Raw genomic sequence first — 26897 nt, 5'->3', positions numbered from 1 at the left:
TCCCCAAACACCCTCCAAAAGAGTTTTTTGAATTTTTGAAGGTGGCGAACCTTACGGAAAAATCTGGAAAAAATTAAAAACACAATGTCTGATAAAATACACAAAATAAAAAAAATTTATTCTCCAGTCATCTTCAAAAAAATGGTATACGCTTTTTTCCAAAAAAAATTTTTTTTGATGTTATGTACACTTAACCTACGGATCTATGTATAAAAAATAGACGTGTTTTGCAAAAGCCTCAACTATGCCTATGAGTCCTTTGAAATTTTAAAATTAATTGCATCACACTAAAATAAACACGAAAAATGAAGTTTTTGATGGCAGGGGAGGGGGGAAGGGACTGGTGGGTTAAAATTACGCTGTCTTATTTTTTACTCACATAGAACTCACTACGCTGTCTTATTTTTTACTCATATGGAACTTAAAAAAACGAAAAAAATTGAATTCTGGGAGTGAAGGAGGGTGCCTTTTAATTTATTTATCCCGTCTTTAAGTGGAAAGTTTAATGCGCCACTGTCGACGCATGTGCCGCTAAAAACTGACGACACAGTGTTCATACGTTTTCTTTTAGGTTCTACTATTTATGTTATAGGGTTTTATCGTGCCTAAAATTATTAGCAAATTTCACCTATACCAGCTCTTACTCTATTGGCCTTAAACTGTTGATAACTTAAAAGTCCACCGAATCCACTGTAGGAAATATAGAGGTCTGTATTATTGAAGTCCATAAAATTGTCTGTTGTTAGATATCTGGAGGGGGTCGAGCCCACAGGAATACCTTATTTCTCTGGACAATAATTCTAGAACTACAGTATCTAAAGTGGCGCTTTATAACTGAACAATAAGCTTTCATATATTTTACCTGATACATTCAAGAATGGCTCTCCATACGCAAATTGGTACATATAAACGGGAGCGAATTGTGAGGTCAGCTCTGCTTGCCGTGTTAAGGGATGAATATAACCAGCATCACTACTATACTAAAAATACAATAAAATACAGATTTAATAAAGCACATATTATTATGTTTTTTAAATGGATTTTCATTAAACAATTAAAAGCTTTAACGAATGAGATTTTATTTTGAATGACTGGTAAAATTACTAATAAAATTATTGTTAGAGGTTGACCCAATAGTTTAAATACACCAAACAGATCAAATTTAATTTAATTTGTCCCCCATACTTAGTGGTAGTAGACCCACCTTTGAATTCAGGAATTCAGGGGTCGTGAGCTCGAATCTCAGCTGAATAGGAAATTTTCCATTATTAAGAAGGAATAAATGAAAATTGTTTCTATCCTTATGGGATCGGTACTCACTGGTGAACCGCAGACGTTGGGATACAATTAATTAGCATCTCTTTGTAAAGACAACGATGACTTTGCAAAGTAACAAGACATTTACTCAGCACACACACTACACATTACACTAGGTATTTAAGATTTTTCAGAGGCCGCAAGCTTATTCATTTCAGTTCTCCTGAGTGTCCAAGTTTCTGATCCATAAGACTTGTTTATAACAAAATTACGCGGTACTTTTTTGTCTCTAAAATAACCATAAGTTTTGTTTTAATAGAATTTATTATCAATCCACAGGTTTGACAGGAATTGTATAATATCTCTACAACACTGTTTTCAAATCATCCAGGTTACCACAAAACTTTCAAAACCTCTACACTCTATAGTAATAGTTACTCGCTAACTACGCCTACCAAACTTTTCACCGAATGCATTTACCAAGGAAAAACCCCTTCTCAATGGAACAATGCAGTCATTGTTTTATTGCACAACAAAGGTGACATAACAGATCTAAAAAACTACCGCCCTATCAGTCTGCTATCACACATTGTATAAACTTTTCACAAAAATTATCAAAAAAAGACTGGAGGCTAAGTTAGACTTCTATCAGCCTAGAGAACAAGCTGGGTTTAGATCAAGGGGGACAGAGTTGCTCGCGTCCGTGGTCTATCGTAAGGTACGATCACACGTGTCCCCTGGGTAACGCTAAATGAGCAGCAGCGATTCGTCGTTACGCGCGCTGATCCATGAGTGTACGAATCCCTACTCGAAACGGCCTTTCTCAGGGCAGCGACGCAGACCTCAAAGTCATCTTCTGGAACGCTGGAGGTCTAAGCAACAGCAAGTTTTTAGAACTCAAACGAAGCGTTCTCGAAAAGAACGTTGATATATATGTCATTGTAGAGGCAGGAGCCGCTACAGACACACCTCACCTCTACTCTACAGTTGGCTATTCAACCCATGTGCTGAAGAGGAGTCGACAAGTAGCGTCAGGAATTATCATCGGAATCAAAACCCCTCTAGTATGCAAGACTAACATAATCCACGAAATGCAGGATAGATATAAACTGGAAATGTTCCAGGTCGAAGTCTGGAAAAACTCGAAACATGTCACCCTTTTCTTACTATACAATCCGCCAGATAATATACCTGCATTGGAATTGGTAAAGCAACAAATCCAGCCAAGTACCATCATAATTGGAGATTTCAATAGTCCATCCACGAGATGGGGCTACTCTAGAACCACCAACGTTGGGAAACACCTCGAGGACTTTTTGGATAACAACTATCTTGATGTAGTGAACACCCCACCTACGTTCTTATCGTTTATAGGAAGTCAATCAAGGCCCGATCTTGTCGTAACACACCCAAACATTACAGGGAAGACCAGTGTAACCCTCCTGGACGACGCAGCAGGCTGTGGTCACCGCGCTCTGCTAGTGACATGCAAACTGGTAAAGGACAAAAAAGCCCAAACTCGCGCCCCGCGCTAAAATTTTAAGAAGGCGGATTGGAAAAAGTACAGGGAATGCACAGATGAAGTCCTTACTCAACTAACACTACAATAACCAGAAGAAGCAGCAAAGAAAGTAACCGAGGCCATACTTAAATGTGCAAAAGGGTGCATACCGCTAGGTCAAATTAAGGGGTATAAGACTTTCTGGTCCCCAACGCTATCCAAATTGAAAGCTGCCAGAAATAAAGCCAGGGGCAAAGCTGAAAAATCCAGGCAAATGAACGATTGTGTAGAGCTTCGAAAGAGAAAAGCGATCCTAACTCAAGCCATTAAGTCAGGGAAAAGAGAAGCTTTCAAATCCTTCCTTGCTAAGCTCGACTTCCGAAAAGACGGCGTCAAAGCGCACAGGTTCGTTACTACGCTAAACAATGATGGAAACAAGCAACAGCAAATGCCAATGAGAGGCATGGCTAGAGAACTCACTACACATGCCGATATAGCAAACGAACTCTGTAAACACTACACAAAAGTGAGTAATATTAAGATAAATAAGAGGGAGAGAGCAAGACTGTTGCGCTATCCTCCTCCCCGGCGGATGAGCAAAAGTATAAAGGACATCTGTACAGAAGATTTCTCGATATCAGAGCTGGAAGCGGCTCTCTCTGACACAAAAACGAAAAAGGCAGCAGGGATTGATGAGTTGTACCCGGAAATGCTTAAATATCTGGGAGCCGCAGCCAAAAACACTATTCTGAACTTGATTAACCTAACATGGAATTCAAGAGTCCCAAGTCAATGGAGGAAGAGCGAGGTCATACCCACCCTAAAGAAACAAAAAGACCCGAGCCTGACTGATAGCTACCGGCCAATATCCCTCACAAGCTCCTTATGCAAAGTAGCCGAAAAAATGGTCCTGGACAGACTGAACCGAGCCATAACCCATCTTGAACTGATTGACGACGCACACGCTGGCTTCAGGAAACACAGGAACACCATGGACCATGTAGTCGAGTTTGCTCAAAAAGTCAAGGATGCTTTCCACCGTAAGATATCAACAGTTGCAGTGCTAGTAGACCTCAAAGCTGCATACGACACAGTATGGAGAGGTTTGCTGTTACACAAGATAGCAAAGTCTGGAATTGACGGTAAACTGTTCAATTGGATAAAATCTTTTCTCGGTGAAAGGTATCAGAGAGTTAAATTTCACAACCATTGTTCCAAATTCAGACTACAAAGACAAGGGCTGCCACAAGGAGCTGTCATCAGCTGTCAATTGTTCAACCTAATGATAAACGATGTGCTCACAATGATTAGAAAGACACCTGGTGTTGATGCCCTCCTCTATGCCGATGACCTCCTAATATGGGCATCAAGTAGCAGTCTGAAAGCGCTCGAGGGAGTAATGAACCAGGTGTAACAACTAGCTGATGATTTTTTGTTGGAGTGAATGAAAAGGGAGTGGTAAACTCCAACAGAAGTAGTAAAGAAGAAGATCTACTTAATGTAGCCAAAGGACAAAAATGTGTGGCTTCTCCGTTGAAGAAGCTGGAGTAACTAAAATACAACTTTGTAGTAGTATTTGTATGGAAGGATGCCAAGACAAAGAATATCGAATTGATACAGGACTAGAGATGAGAAATCATTAACAGATAGATATAACTTGAATGGCTAGCTAAATGTATGAGAAGGGCCACTTGACACTCAAGGAAGGATTCGGCCAATTTGCACGGCTATTTTTGGCCAGACAATAGATTAAAGGAAGTGACAATGATGGCTCGAAAAGAAGATATGAAGATAATGTTCAGAAAATAGATAGAGTAAATATAATAATATACTGAAAATAGAATGAATTTTTGGGCGCCAGAAGAAGGATAACTAGGTTAACGCTCTTCCAGGTATTCTACGCTGCTATAGAGTATGTTAAGTTTGTAGTACAAGTATGTGAAAAGTTATTAAAGATTATTAAATTATAAAATATACTACTAAAAATAAAGGAGTAATAAGAAAAAAAAATCACAATAAATGTATATTTATTGAATGTAACTACTAGATCTTTTTAACAATCTCTGAGTTAGGACAAGTAACTAGTGTGTAACTCTAACATGACAGGAAAAAGTGATACTAGTGAAAGTCAATTACAAAATCATCATACAACTATGATCTAAGAATACTCTTTATAAGGTTAGAAAAACTGACTACGGGTACCTCTAATACAGGAAGTACAACTTACAACTAGGTTAGTAGAACCCTCACCAAATAATAATTGTACGTTTATAATACGTACACCTTAATTAAATACTACCTGATACTATATATAACATATAAATACCTCACTGTGAGTGGGACAGGCACAAGCCTTATTGAATAAATAAACCTACGAGTGGATACACAGATCCTTTTCCTAACTCGTGGTTTATAATAGTAATAATAACAAGTGAAACCAAAAACTAATCTGAGGGATTAGAATCCAGAAGTTCATATGAATTTAATAAATTAAAGTTAAAGTTAAATAAAGTTAATAAGTTAAAGTTAAGTAAAGTTAATAAGTTCAAGTTAAATAAAGTTAATAATTACAATTTTGACTAATATGTGAAGTTAATTTTTAAAAATTTAATTAAACATATACTAAAATAATGGAATGAGTTTAAATAATTATACAAAAGTGGAACACAGCCTAAAAATAATCAAGATAAGAGTACCGACTACTATTATCAGGGAAAATATCTGAGCTCAGAAATTTATACCTTTATAGATTGCAGAGTGTTGGGGAACGCTATCAATTAAATATTATGTTGTAAAGAAAAAAAAACCTATAAAAAATATAAAGCAGGAAAAATGTGTGTGCAATTGAACTATAAAAAAAAATGTACTAAATATCACAAAACCAGTCTGTCTTTAATAAGAGCACAGTAAATGTTCCCAAACAAACCACTCTTTCCTAATCTTGAAGTTGATGTAATGAGCACCCAAGGGTGCTAACTCTCGCTAGCAGCTGTCCTGCTGGAGGTACAGGAGAGGAAGACTGGTAGAAAGCAGCTGAAGGTACTCAAAACTGTTGGAAAGCAGCTGGAGGTACTCAAAAAAAGAAAATGTGGAAATAATCCAGGCTGGTCGCCTATTGATTGTTTCTCTCTGTGTGGTCTGGCCTTGGTGTTGTTGTAGGGTGGCTTTAAGATTTCATGGTAGGTGCGGGGTAGAACTCATTGGATATAGTATGCTCTAAAATTCTTCAAATCCACTGCTGCTGGATAACTTCACTATACTTTTATTGTAATATTTAATCAATTTGGAACTGAGAATTAGAGGTGAATAATTGAGTCTAATGACCCCGCACACTACGATTCAGACCGAACACTCGAGAAACAATCGCAATCCAAGGCTCACGTTCACAGCTGAATCCTTCGTACCCCTCTACTAAGCATTGGCTGTCAAAGTGGGGAAACCAATGTTGCCACGTTTTAAATGTGACGTCATCAAGCATTTAAAAATTCTGAGATGGGTTTAAGTTCTATTTGAATAAACATTGAAAGAAAATAATTCTGAAAATAATTAAATAATATTTTGGATAGTTAAATAATATCTTCCCATCAATAATCGATTCTATAAGGGGCGGAACGTCACATTCCCTTTCAACCACCAGAAAAAAAATTTTATTTAAAAAAAAATTTTTTTTTTTTTTTTTTTCAAAATATTAAACTAGAGTAGTAGTGCTTAGTGTATCATTCCCCGTTGATTCGCAAGATTACAAATAATCACCACTAATAATCAAGGGAAAGTAGGATGGTCACTGCAGCAAATAACGGAAATTGCAAAATATGACCCGAAGTCCTAGTAAAAGTGCTAAAGATGAGACATAATTTATAATGACAAATAAGTGTCGAATTGGCAGTAAATCCAAAGTTGAACTATCCATGGACATCAGATTTATAAGGAGTATATCCAAGGACGAACAACCAGGCAAAGGTGAGAGCCAATTCATACCATAACGCAAGTACATATACTAAAGTCACCAATGAAATCAATAACTATAATAAGTGAAGAATCAAACACTCAATCCTAAATTGGACTAGCAATGGACACCAGATTCGTAATAGCATATCCAGAGAAGAACAACTAGGAATATTTATAGAATAATTTTCACCAATACCAACTAATATAAATAGTGAACATACCAAAGGAATGCAAACACATTAACCAAAATAAATGTGGAATCAGACACTCAATCCAAAGTCAGACTATCAATGGACAACAGATTCACAAAAGCATATCCAATGAAGAACGACCAGGAAGATTTATGGACCAATTCACATCCATACTAAATCATATAAATAAATTAGGTCTACGTACACCCACATCCGGTAATACGAACCTATACAACCAAATAAACAAAATAAGTGAAGAATCGGACACTTAATCCAAAATCGGACTAGCAATGGACACCAGATTTATAGGAGCATATCCAAAGAAGAACGATCAGGAAGATTTATGGACCAATTCTCACTAATACTAAATAACTAACTAAATTAGCTCTAGATCTACCCTCATCCGGTAATATGAGCCTATCGAAACTAAATAGTAAAAATAAAGGATGAACTTATAAGTTCTATGACTCCATGGTAAATACAAAATATGACGGGAACGAGCTCCCAATCTTTCATAAGACTGTATATTCATGTGAACATACATAGGATTATCCAGGAGATATTCCTGAATCTAAGCAACAATTAATGCCTAAGGAAAGAAGAGGGAATCTACTAAAAAGAAAATCAATAATTTGTCCCAGTGGGTTAATCACTAACATTACGACTCTACGTCTATGGAAAGTCAAGCATCAATATACTATGAACTAAGAGACATAAAATAAGCAAACTAGACTTCCCTATTATCGTGTGAAAATGTGCCTGGAATATTTGGAACAATTGCACAAGAATGGTTAGGAAGTGTTGTACACCATTTCCCAACCAGAAATATTATCATGGATAAACATCTGCCTACTCTGACAAGAAAGACATGGATTACGAAATCGGATAGCAGTGATCAGTTGCTGAACTTCGAACCCACGTATTCACCAACTTTGAGCATTAACAGACTAGTTCATAAGAAGAAATATGAAGGACTCAAGAATTCATTTATAAATCAAAATTCCAAATTCATTCCAGAATCATCCTGTGGAGGAAGTAAGAATCCGAATTAATATAAAGTATTTAAGGTACCTGTGACAAATATCAATAAAGTAACCCAATAACAAATTAACAACCACAACTTCTTTCCAATATGGCAAATCCAATGACATGATATAAAAACAATAAAAAAAAAAATAATAGGTATGTAATCAAATATCCAAGATATAACACATAATCTAAGATATGGTAGTGTAACATAGCTCCATCTATATTAAGCAAGAATACTTGTATGAGCCCACACATCCAAATATCTTAATATATAATAATCAACAGCCCTTTTATTCTGAGAGGTTGAGTACAAAACTAAGAGTACAAGTGGAGGTTATTAACTTGGTAATACTACTGGCTGGATTAGTATTTGAGAATATTTGTCGATAATGACTCAAATGCAATCTATAATACAAAAAAAATAATAATAAACTCATACAAGCGGTATTACACAAGAATTCGGTACCTAATAACTAATACGTGAGAAATCATCAAGCCATGCCGAAGGATAAAAATTGCTATGGTCAGGCATTATCTGGTGATTAACAATTTAAACTAAAATACTATACCATAATAAAACTAATTAAAGGCAAACACAGGAAGATATTAGCTTAAACAACCCTGTTAAGCTAATCTTCTTCCGATGAAGTTGAAGAATCCACATCGTCCATGGTGTTGTCAGGCAGTAAATCCTTTACATGAAATTGACCAATTCGCTTATTAGTCGAATTGTCCTTTAATTCATAAATCAAAGGAGATATTACCCTTGAGACAGTACATGGGACATATTTCTGGCAAAACTTTGCAGAAATGGCATCACCCTTATTGGATTTGACAAAATTGCGCTTTAAGACTCGATCACCAACAAAGAATCGCAGATCTCGTTTCCTCAAATTATAGTGCTGCTGGTTCCTTAGGTAAGAAGTTTTTAACTTCTTCCTAATGTCTGCGAAAATATGAGGTAACGTCTGGAGATCATCTAAGCGATGAAGTTTCTCAGATATTTGAGGAAGATTTTCGGAATTGTCTGAAATTACACCAAAATAATCACCTGATAAAGCCACATTCCTACCAAAATTCAAATATGCTGGAGAGCACTGGGTAACTTCATGGACAGAAGTCCTTATGGCTTGAGCTATGGAATGAATATATTGATCCCAAGCTCTGTGATCAGGGTAAGTATAGGACCTTAGAGCTGTGACAATACTGCGATTTACTCTCTCAGTATGATTTGCTTGTGGATGGTAGGCAGCATTATAAAAGGTCTTTTGAACCTTATATTTAGCTAGAAGATCTTTAAAGGCCTTCGATACAAACTGAGGACCGTTGTCACATGACACAATTTGAGGAACACCATACACCAAAAAGACTTGTTCCTCCAAATATTTTAAAATTGCTGGAGTTGTGGCCTGGCGAAGGGGACAAACTAAAGGAAATTTAGTGAAATAATCCACAACTACCAGGCAATAGGTATTACCCTTGTAACTCCGAGGATAAGGTCCAATGAGATCCATTGAGATCATCTGCCAAGGAAAATTTATGTTCCTGAAGGAACCCATAAGTCCAGCCTGTGGTAGGTTACTTGGTTTACAAGTAGCACAAACCATGCATTTAGAAATGTACCTTTTTATAGACTTCCGCATACCAGGCCAATAATATAATTCGGCAATACGGTGATAAGTCTTATAAAAACCAAAATGACCCGCCGTAACTTCATCATGAAACATATGCAGAATATTTTCCCTATTTGGCGTAGGTACAACTATTTTCCACTCCGACATATTGGATAAGGACTCTATCGGACTTAAGATGTGTTTGTACAGAATATTATTCTCTACCTTAAAATCAGGATATTTTTGTGGGTCTTGAGTGACCCTATCAATCATATTCTGATACCACATATCAGGACTTAAAGAGGACAGATCTAGGACATTAATATCATGGACACGTGAAAGAGCATCTGCGACCACTACCCCGTTTGCCTTTCTATGGACAATCTTATATGAATAGGCAGCCAGTTTGCATATCCATCGAGAAAGCCTCTGTGAAGGGTTTTTCATACTATGAAGCCATACTAAGGAACTATGATCAGTAATTATAGTGAAATTACGACCTTCCAGATAATAACGAAAAGCTTCTAACCCATGGATGATAGCTAAGAGTTCTTTCTCCGTAGTTGAATAGTTTTTCTGGGCCTTGTTCAACTTCTTACTAGTGTACGCTATGGGGTGTTCGGAGCCATCTTTCAACTGAAATAATACGCCTCCAGAAGCTGTATTAGAGCAATCTGTCATTAGATAAAAATGCTCATCAAAATTAGGTGACATCATAACCGGAGCGCTCGTTAAAGCATCTTTAACGCGCCTAAAAGCTTCGTCAGCCTCAGGAGTCCAAGTAATGGTCTGTCCCTTTTTCCTGTTCTTCAAAAGATCAGTAAGAGGTGACAACAAAGTAGAGTAGGACGGTACAAATCGCCGATAATAGCCACACATTCCCAATATCCTACGGACTTGGGTGGTGGTCTTTGGTATAGGAAAATTTTTGATAGCAACTATTTTCTCAGGATCAGTCCTCAGCCCCTGGTTATCCACAACATAACCCAAGAACTTAAGACTAGGGCGACAAAACTGACATTTATCCAGATTGACCGTTAGATTAGCTTCCTTAAGACGTAAAAATAACTTATCTAAAATTTCCATATGAAGGGAAAAATCAGGAGTGACAACCAAAATATCGTCTAAATAATAGAAAACATAGGGCTCTAACGGTGGACCAATGACTAAATCCATCAGACGACACATTGTCTGAGGAGCAGAAACAAGACCGAAAGGCATGGTGACAAACTGGAATAATCCTTTACCACTGACAGCAAAAGCAGTATACTTCTTGCTCTCTTCACTCAGTGGGATCTGTAGGAAGGCCTTAGACAAATCAATAGAAGAGATGTATTTGGCATTCTGAAGTTTGCTCAAAATCACATCTATTCTGGGGATAGGATAAGCATCCCTGTTAGTTGTGATACTGTTTAGTTTTCGACCGTCAAAGCAGATCCTGAAGGATCCATCCTTCTTCTTCGTTAACCAGAGCGGAGAACAGTAGGACGATGTTGAAGGTTCTATGATATTTAAAGCAAGCATCGAATCTACTTCCTTTTCTAAATCTGCCTGCCAGGCTTGAGGTATGGGGTACTGATATAATCTGAAAGGAGTGGGATTTCCCACTTCGATAGTGTGAGAGATTAACGACGTACGACCTAGTTTGTCTTTTGAAGAAAGAGTAGTAAATTTAGAGATCATACTCTCTAATTGCCTTTGTTCAGAGCTTGATAAACTAGCAAAATCGTGAATAGCACTAAGGGTAGATAAATTAAATTCAGATATGGAAAAAGAAAAATCAGAACAACTTAAGGTACTATTGAAAGCATTGAAAAAGTCCATACCTAAAATTATAGAATTCTGCACGGAAGGAATAACATAAAATGTAATTTCCCTACATAAATCTGCCACTGTGATTTTAATTTGGAGTTTGCCCGTAATGGACTGAACTGTACCATCTGCAGTAGATACTTGCAAAGATGAAATGGGCATAATGGGAATACTAGAATTTTTCAATAAATTTAACGAATGTGCCCCTATCAATGAAATATTAGAGCCACTATCTAACAAAGCTAAACACGATTGTCCTAAAATTTGAATAGGAAGATATGGCCTATTATCATTTTGTTTCCTAACTAATAACGAATTAATATCTAGATCTAAAGTATTTGGTTGTCTACAACCGTTATATGGAACTAACCCAGACGTATCATCATCATTAACAAAACTAGAATCTAATATAGATAATGGAACCACATTACTATCACAATTATTATTGTTACGTTGAACACTACCAATCAAAGAAGCGTTTGTAAATGACCATCTGTGATCATTTGAATCAAGCGAATCTAACGTATTATCTATAGAAATAAATTTCTGGTTTAATTTTGTTTTGTGGTGTGTGCTGCTTTCTTGAACGACACCCCTTTCCCTTTTCGTGAAGATGGGTTTGGGTTGCTGGATGTGCTTGGTCCAGCAGTTTCGTTTGACGATGGGGTTTGATTCCCTGATTGGATGTTGGACGGAGAAACGTTCAGGGGACGGACCTCCGACGTGTCGTTTCCCGAACACTTAGAACAGTTTCTTTTAAGGGTGTTCTCTCGGCCACAACCATGGCAGAAAATACGATTTTGAGGAATCCCACAATTGTAAAATGGGTGACCAGGCTGATCACAATTCCAGCAGACAAGAGAACTAACAACCGAAACATTATGTTCATGACCCTTATTTAGCCAAGAACGTTGCCTAAAGGAAGTTGGCTGAGAAGAAGAGTTAGAAGAGGATCGAGATGTGGATGGAGGTTGAGAAGACCAGGATAACGTTTCCTCCAAACGTTTGCATTTTATAGTAAGGTCATCAATGTTCTGAATGTCCATAAGAGCTAATTGTTGATGATAAAAGGGCAATAGACATTTAAGGATGATTTTAATTTTAGCTAAATCTGACAAAGGAGTGTCTAAACGACTACACATACCTAATATAGTATTAATAAACATAGTAACAGATTCCCCAGGTTTCTGCTTATGATTCTTAATTTGATCTAATAAATCATCCTGGAATGAATACGGAAGAAAATCCGACTTCAACTTTTTAATCAGATCAGACCAACAAGAAAAATTACCCCTGTTATTCATAAACCATGTAAAAGCGGTCCCGGTGAACAACTCAGCAGAAGCAGCAAACAAATCCTCTTCCGAAACACCTCTAGATATTCGAAGACATTCAACCCTTTCTAAAAATGACATCACATCAGTGTGCTGTTTTTCACCTGAAAATGAAATACCCCATTTGTGTACTTGAACAGGTTTGGAGTACGTAAAGCTAGGTACATTGACTGAAGCATTAGGAGTAGAGGTAGCAATGGGGTTAACTCTAGAATCAAGTTCACCCTCTAGTGTTAATATTTTAAGAGAAACAGACCTCTTGAACGGTTCCTGTTCTTCAGAAGGACAGTGTAGCAAGTGTACACGGGCAGAAATATGGCCTAGACGAGATGTTAATCGCGCATACTCTGTATCCTTTACAGTTCCCCTAAACTTTTCGATTTTTTTAGACAAGCTGTCCAATGTTTCAGTGATTCCTTTTTGTTGTTCCTCAAAAGGAAGGGATACAGCTGAAATTTGGAGAAAACTTCTATTGCCAGCTTCTTGTTTCAAAGCACCTCTCAAAAGATTGCGTTTTTTATCGACAGTTGTCGACTCCTCTGGCATTATGTCCCGAATCTTTAATTCATAATCCAATTCATCCACCAGAAGATGTTCAGCTTTAAAAGCACACATGATGAGAGCAAAGTTATTGACAAATAGTCCAAAGAACAGAAATATGAAAAATATGAAAATATGAAAGTTTGCACGCAAAATATATATAATATAAACCGAGAAAATATCAGCAACACACCAACAAAATCAAAATAGCCAGCAAAAAAAAAACATATATATATAATGCAGTATATAATCTAATAAATAAGATCAAATAAATATATAAGATCAAATAAATGGATAAATAATCCAATAAATATTGTATACTCAAGTAAACCTACTACCTAAATACTGGAAGTAAATTTTTTTATTTATATGTAACTTACCACCACTCTAGAAAAAATATATATCTATAATAATAATAATAATAATCAACACTTAGTTGTACCTCCAACTATACCACTATTGACTGAAGAAATAAAATTGTTATATGAATTATATTATTAATAGCAATATTAAATATAAGTTCCCAATAAAAATTCAAAATCTAACCCAGAATGTAAGCTGCACAAACATATACTATAATGAGGTCCCAAAATATAAACAAAAATCAAAACAGCGTTTAAGAATACCTGATATGTATCAGAAATTAAAAATAAAATAAATAAGTAACAATATGTGTATAGGATACCAAACGGAAATAACAAAGAGATTTCAGATAAAAGAGAAGAATTGACCTAAATGAATACTGTCTCAGACCAAAAATAAAGCCACCACGTTGGAAAGCCGATGTAACAACTAGCTGATGATTTTTTGTTGGAGTGAATGAAAAGGGAGTGGTAAACTCCAACAGAAGTAGTAAAGAAGAAGATCTACTTAATGTAGCCAAAGGACAAAAATGTGTGGCTTCTCCGTTGAAGAAGCTGGAGTAACTAAAATACAACTTTGTAGTAGTATTTGTATGGAAGGATGCCAAGACAAAGAATATCGAATTGATACAGGACTAGAGATGAGAAATCATTAACAGATAGATATAACTTGAATGGCTAGCTAAATGTATGAGAAGGGCCACTTGACACTCAAGGAAGGATTCGGCCAATTTGCACGGCTATTTTTGGCCAGACAATAGATTAAAGGAAGTGACAATGATGGCTCGAAAAGAAGATATGAAGATAATGTTCAGAAAATAGATAGAGTAAATATAATAATATACTGAAAATAGAATGAATTTTTGGGCGCCAGAAGAAGGATAACTAGGTTAACGCTCTTCCAGGTATTCTACGCTGCTATAGAGTATGTTAAGTTTGTAGTACAAGTATGTGAAAAGTTATTAAAGATTATTAAATTATAAAATATACTACTAAAAATAAAGGAGTAATAAGAAAAAAAAATCACAATAAATGTATATTTATTGAATGTAACTACTAGATCTTTTTAACAATCTCTGAGTTAGGACAAGTAACTAGTGTGTAACTCTAACATGACAGGAAAAAGTGATACTAGTGAAAGTCAATTACAAAATCATCATACAACTATGATCTAAGAATACTCTTTATAAGGTTAGAAAAACTGACTACGGGTACCTCTAATACAGGAAGTACAACTTACAACTAGGTTAGTAGAACCCTCACCAAATAATAATTGTACGTTTATAATACGTACACCTTAATTAAATACTACCTGATACTATATATAACATATAAATACCTCACTGTGAGTGGGACAGGCACAAGCCTTATTGAATAAATAAACCTACGAGTGGATACACAGATCCTTTTCCTAACTCGTGGTTTATAATAGTAATAATAACAAGTGAAACCAAAAACTAATCTGAGGGATTAGAATCCAGAAGTTCATATGAATTTAATAAATTAAAGTTAAAGTTAAATAAAGTTAATAAGTTAAAGTTAAGTAAAGTTAATAAGTTCAAGTTAAATAAAGTTAATAATTACAATTTTGACTAATATGTGAAGTTAATTTTTAAAAATTTAATTAAACATATACTAAAATAATGGAATGAGTTTAAATAATTATACAAAAGTGGAACACAGCCTAAAAATAATCAAGATAAGAGTACCGACTACTATTATCAGGGAAAATATCTGAGCTCAGAAATTTATACCTTTATAGATTGCAGAGTGTTGGGGAACGCTATCAATTAAATATTATGTTGTAAAGAAAAAAAAACCTATAAAAAATATAAAGCAGGAAAAATGTGTGTGCAATTGAACTATAAAAAAAAATGTACTAAATATCACAAAACCAGTCTGTCTTTAATAAGAGCACAGTAAATGTTCCCAAACAAACCACTCTTTCCTAATCTTGAAGTTGATGTAATGAGCACCCAAGGGTGCTAACTCTCGCTAGCAGCTGTCCTGCTGGAGGTACAGGAGAGGAAGACTGGTAGAAAGCAGCTGAAGGTACTCAAAACTGTTGGAAAGCAGCTGGAGGTACTCAAAAAAAGAAAATGTGGAAATAATCCAGGCTGGTCGCCTATTGATTGTTTCTCTCTGTGTGGTCTGGCCTTGGTGTTGTTGTAGGGTGGCTTTAAGATTTCATGGTAGGTGCGGGGTAGAACTCATTGGATATAGTATGCTCTAAAATTCTTCAAATCCACTGCTGCTGGATAACTTCACTATACTTTTATTGTAATATTTAATCAATTTGGAACTGAGAATTAGAGGTGAATAATTGAGTCTAATGACCCCGCACACTACGATTCAGACCGAACACTCGAGAAACAATCGCAATCCAAGGCTCACGTTCACAGCTGAATCCTTCGTACCCCTCTACTAAGCATTGGCTGTCAAAGTGGGGAAACCAATGTTGCCACGTTTTAAATGTGACGTCATCAAGCATTTAAAAATTCTGAGATGGGTTTAAGTTCTATTTGAATAAACATTGAAAGAAAATAATTCTGAAAATAATTAAATAATATTTTGGATAGTTAAATAATATCTTCCCATCAATAATCGATTCTATAAGGGGCGGAACGTCACACAGGCTCTCAAAAATCTAGAAAAATGGGCGGATAAAAACTGCCTAACTGTCAGTACAACCAAAACCGTATATCAAGTACTTACCCTTTCAACAAAGCAGACTGCTGTCAAGCTGACATACAAAGGAGTCGACCTGGAAAGAGAGGATGTAACAAAATACCTGGGGGTGTACATAGATAAGAAAATGACGTGGAAACCTCAAATCGACGACATTGCAGAGAAAGCCACAAAGAGATGTCGACTGCTCAAACGTCTCACAGCAACCAAATGGGGCGCCACGCAAGATGTCTTGGTAGCAACATACAAAACCTATGTCCGGTCGATACTAGAATATGGGAGTGAAGCTACAATAACTGCGAGTACAAACACCACCTCCAAGCTTGAAGTCGCCCAGAACACTGCCCTTCGCGTCATCACCGGTGCTCCAAAATAAACACCGATTACATCAATGGAAGCCCAGACCGGTATTGGACCAATACAAAGCCGCAGAGAGCAACACGCGTTAACCTTCTGGGAAAGGCAAAGACGAATACTTCCACAAAAATGGGACGAATATAGACAAGCAGCCTCACGTCTTAAAACACAAACCACTCCGCTTACAGTAGCAAATCAAATCTTGGAAAAATACCACATTGACCTGTCGAACGCCTCCCCCTTCCCAGCGCAAACTACACTCGCCAGCTGTCTACCAAACACAGAATTGCGTCTTAAAAACCATAACGACCCGAAGCACTTATCGTCAGACATTGTCCTAAGGAAAGCCGCCCTAGAGACGATACACACCAATTACCCAGAGCATGAGTGGCTCCACATATACTGCGATGGCTCCTCGATGCCGGACTCGGGGAGAACAGGAGCAGCATATGTCTCAACGTTCTCCAAAGGCTCCATAGCTGTGGGTGCCCCTCTCACCAACTATGATGGCGAAATTGCTGCTATACACGAAGCCGCTAAAAGTCTCGAGAATCTCCAACACCCCCAAAAAGTTGCCTTCTTCATCGACTGCCAAGCCGCAATCCTCGCCCTGTCGACAAATCGATATACCGACTGTGCCCAAACAATATCTTGCCGCGTCCAACTATCGAACTTGCTGGAAAAAGGGTGGCTGATTACTTTACAATGGATCCCTAGTCATGTCGGTGTTGAAGGGAATGAAGCGGCGGATGAACTTGCAAAAGAAGGCACTACTCTTCCACAGCCCCCTAGCTTCCAATCGTACACATCAGCAAATTCCACCATTAAAAGAGGAATCAAAGCGAGGATAAAAGACCAGCAAATACAAGCCGGCGCTGGAAAATCTTGGGCCCACCTAATAGAGTCACCAATCCCTCACAACTTGCCGAGACCCATCAGTGTAGCCGCGTTCAGAACAACTACGGGGCATGACTACCTGGCCTCCCATCTACATCGCATCGGCGTCCGTGAAAATGACAACTGTCCACTATGTAATCAGCCCCAAATGGATGCTGCTCACCTCCCAGAGTGCCCAGCCCTGATAACAGACCCACCCGAGGAGGATGAAGATCGCCTACGAGAAACGGCTCGTCTATACTGGTCAGCGCGCCGCCAAATGGCTAACATGCCAAGGGTGGGCGTTGGCTAGTAAGTAAGTAAGTAAGTAGTAAGGTTTAGATCCGGATATAGCTGTAACGACCACTTACTGGTAATAAAAAACTTGATAGAGAAGTCGGCGGAATACAACAAACCATTGGCACTTATATTCGTGGACTACGAGAAAGCGTTCGATACCATAAACCAGCAGAAAATGTTAAAAGCATTGACAGAATGCCGAATAGACCATCGCTACACTAACATGATAAAATATATCTACCACAATGCAACTGATAATGTAAGATTCTCTGGCCAACAAACTAATAGGTTCTGTGTGCGGCGAGGAGTACGGTAAGGAGACACCATCTCACCAAAGCTGTTCACAACCCTTTTAGAACACACTTTTAAGAAGGCAGATCTGAACGAATATGGTATCAATATAAATGGAGAGAAGCTCAGTCATTTGAGGTTCGCAGATGACATCGTCCTTATAGCCGATCGTATGGATGATGCAATAATAATGTTGAACAAGTTATATCACGCTTCCTTAGAGGTCGAACTAAAGATTAATATCAACAAGACGTAAATAATGACTAATCTGGTGCTAAATCGTAATATTGTTGTTGATGGAATGGATATTGAGCAGACTGCATCTCATAAGTAATTGGGACATGAAATTCGGTTGGGAAGAGATAACCAGACGTGCGAGCTCCCACATCGCATAGGATTAGCCTGGGCAGCGTTTAGTAAACTGAGCTATGTATTTAAATCGGATTTACCCATATGCCTGAAAAGGAAAATCTTTGACCAGTGTGTATTGCCTGTACTCACTTATGGAGCGGAAACATTAACACTCACAAAAAAGGTAGTGAACAAGACTCGCATAACTCAGAGGCCTATAGAGCGCCAGATGTTGGGTGTCTCCCTGAGGGACCGAATCCCAAACGTAGAAATATGTCGTTGAACAAAAACAACGGACGCCGTCGAAAGAATCGCGTCGCGCAAGTGGAATTGGGCAGGACACGTCGCCAGATTGTCAGACGACCGATGGACAAAACGTATTGTCGAGTGGAGGCCACGAGAAGAAGCACTACGGAGCAGAGGACGACCACCAACCAGATGGGCTGACGATCTGAAGCGTATTGTCGGAAACTGGATGCAAGCCGCACAAAACAGAGAAAGATAGAAAGAGCTGAGGGAGACCTATGTCCAGCAGTGGATGTGTACGGGTTGAAAATGATGATAACCCACGCCTACGATCGTGGAAAATATATGTATTGTATAAGTTAAATAGAAGACAAAAAAATAATTCAGCCCTATCTAACCTTGCCTGCTGTCAATGTTCAAGCTTGTAAGTACCTCTTATTCTATGTGTCATAAACAAAGTTATTGGATGTCATTTTCAGAAATATATCGGTTCTTTTAAAATTTTTAGGGCTTTTATTAGGTTTTAAACTTTCCCCATCTGGTCAAGCATGACCAATAATCACTAGTGATGTTGAAAAAGTAACTATTTGTTACAAAGTAGTCGTTACTTACGAATACCGAAAGTAACGATTACTATACAGAGAGGCAAATCGTTACTTTGATTACTCTGATTACTTCGTTACTTCGTACCAAACGTATCAATCAGAGCGAGTACCCATTTTGATTTTGAGTATTGTATCTACTAAAATATGTAGAAATGATAATATTTTTAGACTATGATCATCAACTTTAATTTTACATGTAGGTATGGCATTGTTTTTATTAGACCAGGGCATTAACACTAAAAACACAGGAATAAATCTATTTTTAAATATAGTAGGTACATAGAGACTTGCAACTTTTTACATTGTATTTAGGATTAGGATGACGTCTGGTAAAAAGTCTACAATAAAAAAATGGGTGGAAATGCATTATCATTATTACATTTTAAAGTGTATAAAACGCATCGAAAAATGCATAAACATGTTAAAATCAATATATTAAGGGCCAGATTTTCTTATATCGGGGCATTTAGGGTCACTGAACACGATTTTGCAATCAGAATCGACCTCCGAAGCACTTGGATGCCCAGGGTTACTGCTAAGGTACGTCATCTAGAGTTTTTTGGGTTTGTTTTTGGCACTTAATTGATGCAAACAGATTACTCGAGATTACTGATATTGTGAAGCAGCAATGACAGAACAATTACATATAAAATTTAATTTCTATACATTAAATAGATCGGTGAAAGTCGTTATATCGGATCTTATACTTATACGAAATACTGAGAAATGCGATTCTCGATATGATTACCGGTACTGAAATACAATAGTAATCATAATAATCAAAGTATCCTACTAATACTAATACAAAATATGTATTGAGGAATGCGATTCTCGATATGATTACCGGTACTCAAATACAAAAGTAACAAAAGTAATCAAAATAATCAAAGTAACGAATACTTTAAATGATTACTTTATACAAAAGTAACGATTTGTAACGAATACTCGAAAGTAACTATAATCAACATCACTAATAATCACCTTATATTACTAAAGTTAAGAAAACTAAAAGCCCTATGGCGTCGCTTTTCTTTTATAAATTTTTAATTTTTAAACTTAAGAAAATATAAAACGCGTTTTATCGGCAAAAACTTAAAAATTGATTGTATAGGTAAAACCACTTACAAATTAAGGGTGTCCCCATTTAAAAAATTAGGGGGTTGCAATCTTCAACCACAGAATTAAAGTTGCATGATGTTAAAACATATATGTTGCCGAGTTTTAGGCTGGTACAGTCAGCTCGGAAATCGGCTAGAAAATTTAAACCGAATATAATAAAATCCAGTTTGACAACATTGTGTGAATACCAAGTCCTCTCGGATATCAACAGAACCGTAATTTAGTCAACAAATTAATACATGTTTCTACTAAGAAAAATGAGACGTTTTAACCAAATAACGTCTCAAAAATATGATGTGCAGAATAATTATTTTGAATTCGGATCAGCTAATGAATTTGCTTTTTTTGTCCTTAAAAGTAGAAAAAAGTTTAACTATTCTTACTTAATATTTTATTGTCTAATAAATTATTTGTACTAATATGCATGTTGTTTAGTGTACTTCTACTGTACTTCTAAAATGACTGATTTACATGATGAATAGGATGTTACATAAATATCGGCATGCTCTTATCTTCAAATTTCGTAAACATTGATATCGCCAGTTTTTGCGCATTCTGACAGAATTCCTTTACTACTATACACATATTCCTTGGAGCACCTTGTATTAGATTAACTTACTTTTACAAATGCAGCCTTGTTTTGTGCAAATGGTACATCAGTGTAGATTTTCTTCCAATCGTGAACTACATCTTTTACTTCATTTCCAATAGTATTTAACTTATTCGATATCATAAGTTCGGGGTGCTCATCAAATTGTTTCACACTTTTCTCATATTGATCCTCAGTCGCTGCTATAAAGAGATAAGTCAAGAAACTATGTTATTAAACTTATTAAACTTAATGATGATTTATGATTATTAAAAAAATCATTTATAAAAGGTACAAAATTTTATTAAAATCCCTTTAACGATTCAACTAAACTAATTACTACGTGTGGTCGGTGCTGCTATATGGCATAGAGGGCTGGACACTCAAAACGAGGGATATAAAAAGATTAGAAGCCTTCGAAATGTGACTTTATCGCCGTATCCTAAAGATACCATGGACGACGAAAGTCATAAATGTAGATGTCCTTAAAAGAATCAAACAAGGGCACCAACTTTTCGAAAACATCAAGAAAAGAAAAACGGCGTATTTGGGTCACATCATGCGAAACGAAAAATACCAGTTCCTTCAGCTTATAATTCAGGGTAAAATTGAAGGCAAGAGAGGAATAGGACGCAAGAAAATGTCCTGGATCCGAAACATAAGGCAATGTACATGGATTAACGATATACAATATCTAATACACATTGCAAGAAACAGAAAGTTAATGGAAAATGTGATCGCTAACATCCATTAGTGGATTTGCTTCTGAAGAAGAAAAAGAACGATTCAACGATTCAACGGCTACATCAAATCACAGAACGTTTTGGATATAAAAATATCATCATCGGTACTAGAACAGGTTAATCACATGCTGAGCCATCAAAAATACCTAGGTATAAACCTTTAAATGGTATGAAAATGTGTTAAATTTACATTGTTAATTAAAATTCCAAACGATAGATAAAACTGATAAAGATATAGCCCTTCGATCCGCACGACTCCCCCACACCACGTGGGTTGCTGATCAGATGGATCAACATTAGGAATGTAGTAAAGAGCTTAAAGATGAGTCTATAGATATTGATAAAAACAAGCCAAAAGATGAGAAAATCAATAAAATACCAAAAAAATATCACCGCTAGAAAGGATAAGAAAAGTAATGGAATCGATCAATTACAAGAGAGTTAAAGATTTGTTGTTAAAAATGTGAATAGAAATTTCAAAAAATACTCTTTGAACCGATTGGCTAAAGTGCAGATTTACTCGTAAAAATCTCTTTTCTGGAAAGCAAAGAGTATGAAGATTACTACTGTTCGCATCATTTTGAGCTAGTCCAAATTGAATTTGTCGACTGTTTAATTATATTTATGACTTTATATTCTATGCATTAAGAAGGTAGGCACAAAATATTGGTCCGGTGCTATTTATATGCATCATTTTTTTCGAATCTTCAGAAAACTAATAAATATTTTTAAAAGATTACATTACCGAGGGCCAAATCCCTTAGAATAAACAAGAAGTTTCTTTTCAATGAAATATTTGAAATTAAATATTACACTTAATTTTCTCTTTCCTGCTGTAAGCAACGTAATCAAATAAATATTATAGAAGTTTTCAGGCAGGGACTTTTGGCCTTCCTCAGTAATAATGTAAAATTTTATTCTGCGTTTAAATTTTTCAAAAATACTAAGTATTACTTCATAAGAAATGAATGCATTTAAATAGCATTGGGCCAAGATTTTGAGCCTACCCCCTTAACAAAAAATTTAAAACTTACCCATTAAGAATGTTAATGATTCCTCTGAGTTAAAACCGACAAATGAGGGAACCCTAAGAAAATTTCCCTGCATAAAATTTTCTTGCATGGGTCCAGTTACGTATGCATCAGTGTTACTGTCACTTTCAATAATTGGTTTCCAATAATCACCACTCATAAAACCTAATAGTTCTCCCGAATGCATCTAAAAAAATATTTAAAATATTATAAAAAATAGTATTTAAGTAGGGGACTTGGATGCTAAATTTGCATTTACTAAAGCGTCATGGGGACCTATTGGGTTGTAAAGATTAAGTCCTAAAACCAAAAGAAGTTAACTTTTCCATTTTTTTTATTTAAATTTGCAGTTACTAAAGCGTCATGGGGACCTATTGGGTTGTAAAGATTAAGTCCAAAAACCAAAAGAAGTTAACTTTTCCATTTTTGTGGGAATTTTCCATTTTTTAACTTAATTCTCAATTTCCAAAAATCGTTATTTCCGATTATAGCACCATCTATCCCTAATTCGAAAAAATGTCTCGAATAAAAGCTAGGTACTTATTTTTGCGTAAGGAATCCAAATCGGCAATAAGAAATGGGGATTCCTATTTAAGATTTCAAAGTAACCCTCCACCCCACCTCCTTGGTGGGTCGTATTTTGTGTCATTCGATAGATTTTTGAAAAATATTGAACAAGCATTTTTTCTTGCGAAAACGCAAGAACAAGACCAAGACTGCAAGACCAAGACCGATTTTTGGCAACACTAGTTTTATCTGCTCCGCTCGCTTTTCCTATTTTTATTCTACTTATCGCTTCTTCCAATTCTTCTGTACTTATTTCTTCCATTTGGTATTCGTCTGCTGCTGTCTGTTCTATGGTTCCCTCTGTCTCTACTTCGCCCATATATTTCTCTTCATAATATTCTCTCCATACCTCTAGTATCTCTGTTGTATTTGTCTTTAGTTTGTTGTGTTTGTCTTTTACTCCTATGAGTTCTTTTCTTTTCTTTCCTCTTAGGCTCCTTACTTTATTCCAGAAGCAACTGTTGTTGTCTCTGTAATTTTGGTTTGGTGATTCGCCGAACTTCTTCCAACTCTTTCTTTCCTGTTCTAACTAGTTCTTTCACCATGTTTCTTGGTTTTTGGTATTCTTTTTTATCTTGTTCCTCTCTTGTAATATTGTATTTTTTCTATGCCTTTTTCTTTTTCCTCACTTCTTCCTGTATATCTGCATTCCACCATTCCGTCTTTTTGTTTAATTTTCTCACTGTTAGATTTCCGCATATCTCTTCTGCTTTCTTCATTATTATTTCTTTAAATTTTTCCCATTTTTCCTCCATATCCATTTCTATTTTCTTTCTCTCCTTTATTTTGAACTCCTTATCAGTTTCTTCTTGATAGCTCCTTTTCTTTTGTTCATCATTTAGCTTTTTTATGGCTATTCTGCTGTATTCTATCTGTTCTTGTTGTACCGGTTTTTGCCATGTCATCTCTGCCATTACCAGTCTGTGATGAGTTCCGATCTCTGCTCTCTGTTTTGTCCAGACTTGTTTTATATTTTGTTTCATTTCTTGCGTGTAGACTACGTAATATATTATGCTTTTTGCATCTCTGCCTTCTGCTACAAATGTATATTTATCTTGTAGTACTTGCTGTGTGAACGAGTTTCCTATTAATAGGTCATTTGTCTGGCAGAATCTGATCATTTTATTTCCATTTCTGTTTAGTATCTCTTCACCATGCCTTTCCATGCACTCAAGTCCTTTGTTTTCATCTTTCCCTATCCTTGCGTTCCAATCTCCCATTAACACTACTCTATCACATTTTTCTCTTATCGCATCTGGGGTATTCTGTAGTTCATTGTAGAAATCTTCCATTTTTTCTTCTTCCGTTCCTTCTGTTGGTGCATATATTTGCACTATGTACCATTCCTCTTCCATTTCTAATTTTATATACATTATTCTCGACGATATAAGTTTGAAATTTGATACTCTTTTTTTTTATTGTCTCTGTGACTACTATGCCTACTCCTTCTTTCGCTCTAAGTTCTTTGTCTACCCCGGAGTAATACATTGTGTATTTTTCTGATATTTTTTCTTTTCCCCTTCCACATTCCTTTGTTTCGCTAATACCTATTATTTGCATTTTAAATTCTTCCATTTCTTGCTCTAATTCGCATTCCTTTCCTCTAAGTGATGTTAAATTCCATGTACCAATTTTCAAGTTGTTATTTTCGTTTGTTCTCGTTTTTGCGTCTTGTCCTTGTTTCATTTCCACGCCAATCGTACTAGCTGTTTTTTCAATGTTATTTTTCTTTTGTTCATTTTATTGTTGATTATCCTTTCCTTTTATATGTTTTTCTTTATCCAAGTTCCATTCCGTTGTCTTTGCGTTGTCGTCATCATCTTTACTATCCCTCGTTTGTTGTTTCCTTAGTTTTTTGGAACAGATTTCTGTATTTTTTCGTTTACTCTATTCCATTTCCACTCCTCCCCATTTATTGTCACTTTATTGTAACCTATTTTTACTTCTCTTCCCTTTTCTTTATCGTCTTTAGGTAGTTCTCGGAGCTGTTTTTGTATTTTCCTCCCTCGTTTCGTCATTTCATTGTTTAGGAAGATTTTTTGATTTCTTATGTTTTTTAGTTTATATTTGTTTTCCATAACTGTTTGCTTGTCTTCACCAATATACAGTTGGATGATATAGTGGGATTCTCCTATTTTTATTACAGTTCTGATGTTTATTTCTAGCTGTAGATTGGTTTGTAAAAAGTTCTCCGTGGCTATTTTGAGGTCTGATTGATTTCTTGTATCAATATTCAGGCCGCTTAGAACAATATTATATATTATTTTTCCTTTTTCTTTATCGATCCATTTCATATTCTCTTTTATTTGTGTTAATTCTGCTTTTATATCTTCATTTTCTTTTCTGAGTTCCTCGTTCTCTTCTTTTAACTTTTTGAATTGAACGAAAATAAATAAACTAACTTTTGCTTCCAAAAACGAAAATATGCCTCATGTGGGTTTATATAACTTTAACAACGGGGAAACATTATTGGTCTTGTGGAGGAAGATCTTGTAGCTGTAGAGCTGGCGTAACACAGGGCGTTCTGTCCAAAATCTATGCTTGGTAACAGGAACTAGGAAACCTCAAAAATAAAGCAAGGAAAATTCGCCAAAAAGTAATAATGGCTCTCAACGATCGTTTAATTTTCCAATCAGCTGAAAGACATTTAACCATTTCTCACCTGCAGCTCCAAAGGCAGCTTTTAGAAGCTACAGGTGTAACTGTTTCTGTTGAAACGATAAGAGGAAGAGTTCGTGCCAAGAAGTATACATCAGGAGATAGATATGGGAAAAGATTGATCGCCTAAATTGGTGTCTTCACCACCAAAACTGGAGCATTGAGAATTGACAAAATTTGTCTATCTTCTATATTTGACTATCTTCAGAAAAATCAGGATTTGTGTAAAATCAGATGACCCACAAAATCGTATACTTAGAGGTCGAAGAAGACAAGCAAGAACGGCAACTGTCGGGTCTGTTCACAAATATACAAGGGGAAGTGTAATGTTCTGGAGACGAATTGTGATCCGTAAAAAAGCTCCTTTAATTTTTATCCAATGAACTTAAATTGCTCACAGGTATGTTGATAACCTGTAGTTAGGCTCTGGAGAGGTGTAACAGGAGAACATTTAATTTTATTGCATGATAATGTACCTCCACATATCATTAGACTGACTAGAGACATCATTGAAGCAGAAGATAACCCTTGTTTGGAGTGGCGTGCTCGCTCACCCGAGCTTAACCCTACAAAGCATTTGTGGGATATGCTCAAAAGAAAAATTAGATCTCGCCGGGATAATCTACAAAACACCGCACGGCTAGTACAAGCTGCTCTTCAAGGATGGAGCAACCTTCCTCAACAAAATGTTGATAATTTGATTTAGGAGCGTTTAAGGACTAGGACGTAAAAATAAAAACAATTTAAACAGGATTCTTTTTACATTGAAATTGTCCTTCACATAACATTTCGAACATTTGTACTTATGGTAGTGGTCTTTTCGGGCCGCTGATCACAGTTTAAAGAAGCAGAAGAAGAAAAAGAAGATTATTAAGCTTCTTGACAAGTG

At 36.2% G+C, this 26897-nt stretch overlaps 1 protein-coding gene across 2 annotated transcripts in view; it reads right to left on the bottom strand.

The window, feature by feature from the left end:
* Window positions 1-26897, bottom strand: part of LOC114339383 (juvenile hormone esterase) — a 104153-nt gene that overhangs the window by 36400 nt on the left and 40856 nt on the right. For both annotated transcript variants that reach the window (XM_050645548.1, XM_050645549.1), the window contains exons 7-9: window positions 22787-22970; window positions 21040-21212; window positions 863-980 (exon numbers count right to left, since the gene is read on the bottom strand). In XM_050645548.1, the coding sequence (XP_050501505.1) occupies window positions 863-980; window positions 21040-21212; window positions 22787-22970 (475 nt within the window). The remainder of the gene's footprint in view (window positions 1-862; window positions 981-21039; window positions 21213-22786; window positions 22971-26897) is intronic.

This window comes from Diabrotica virgifera, chromosome 3 (assembly GCF_917563875.1).
Source record: "Diabrotica virgifera virgifera chromosome 3, PGI_DIABVI_V3a".
In the NCBI taxonomy this organism is placed as follows: Eukaryota; Metazoa; Arthropoda; class Insecta; order Coleoptera; family Chrysomelidae; genus Diabrotica; species Diabrotica virgifera.
Note: the sequence above shows the minus strand (reverse complement) of the source record. Positions and strands in the feature narration are given on the sequence as shown.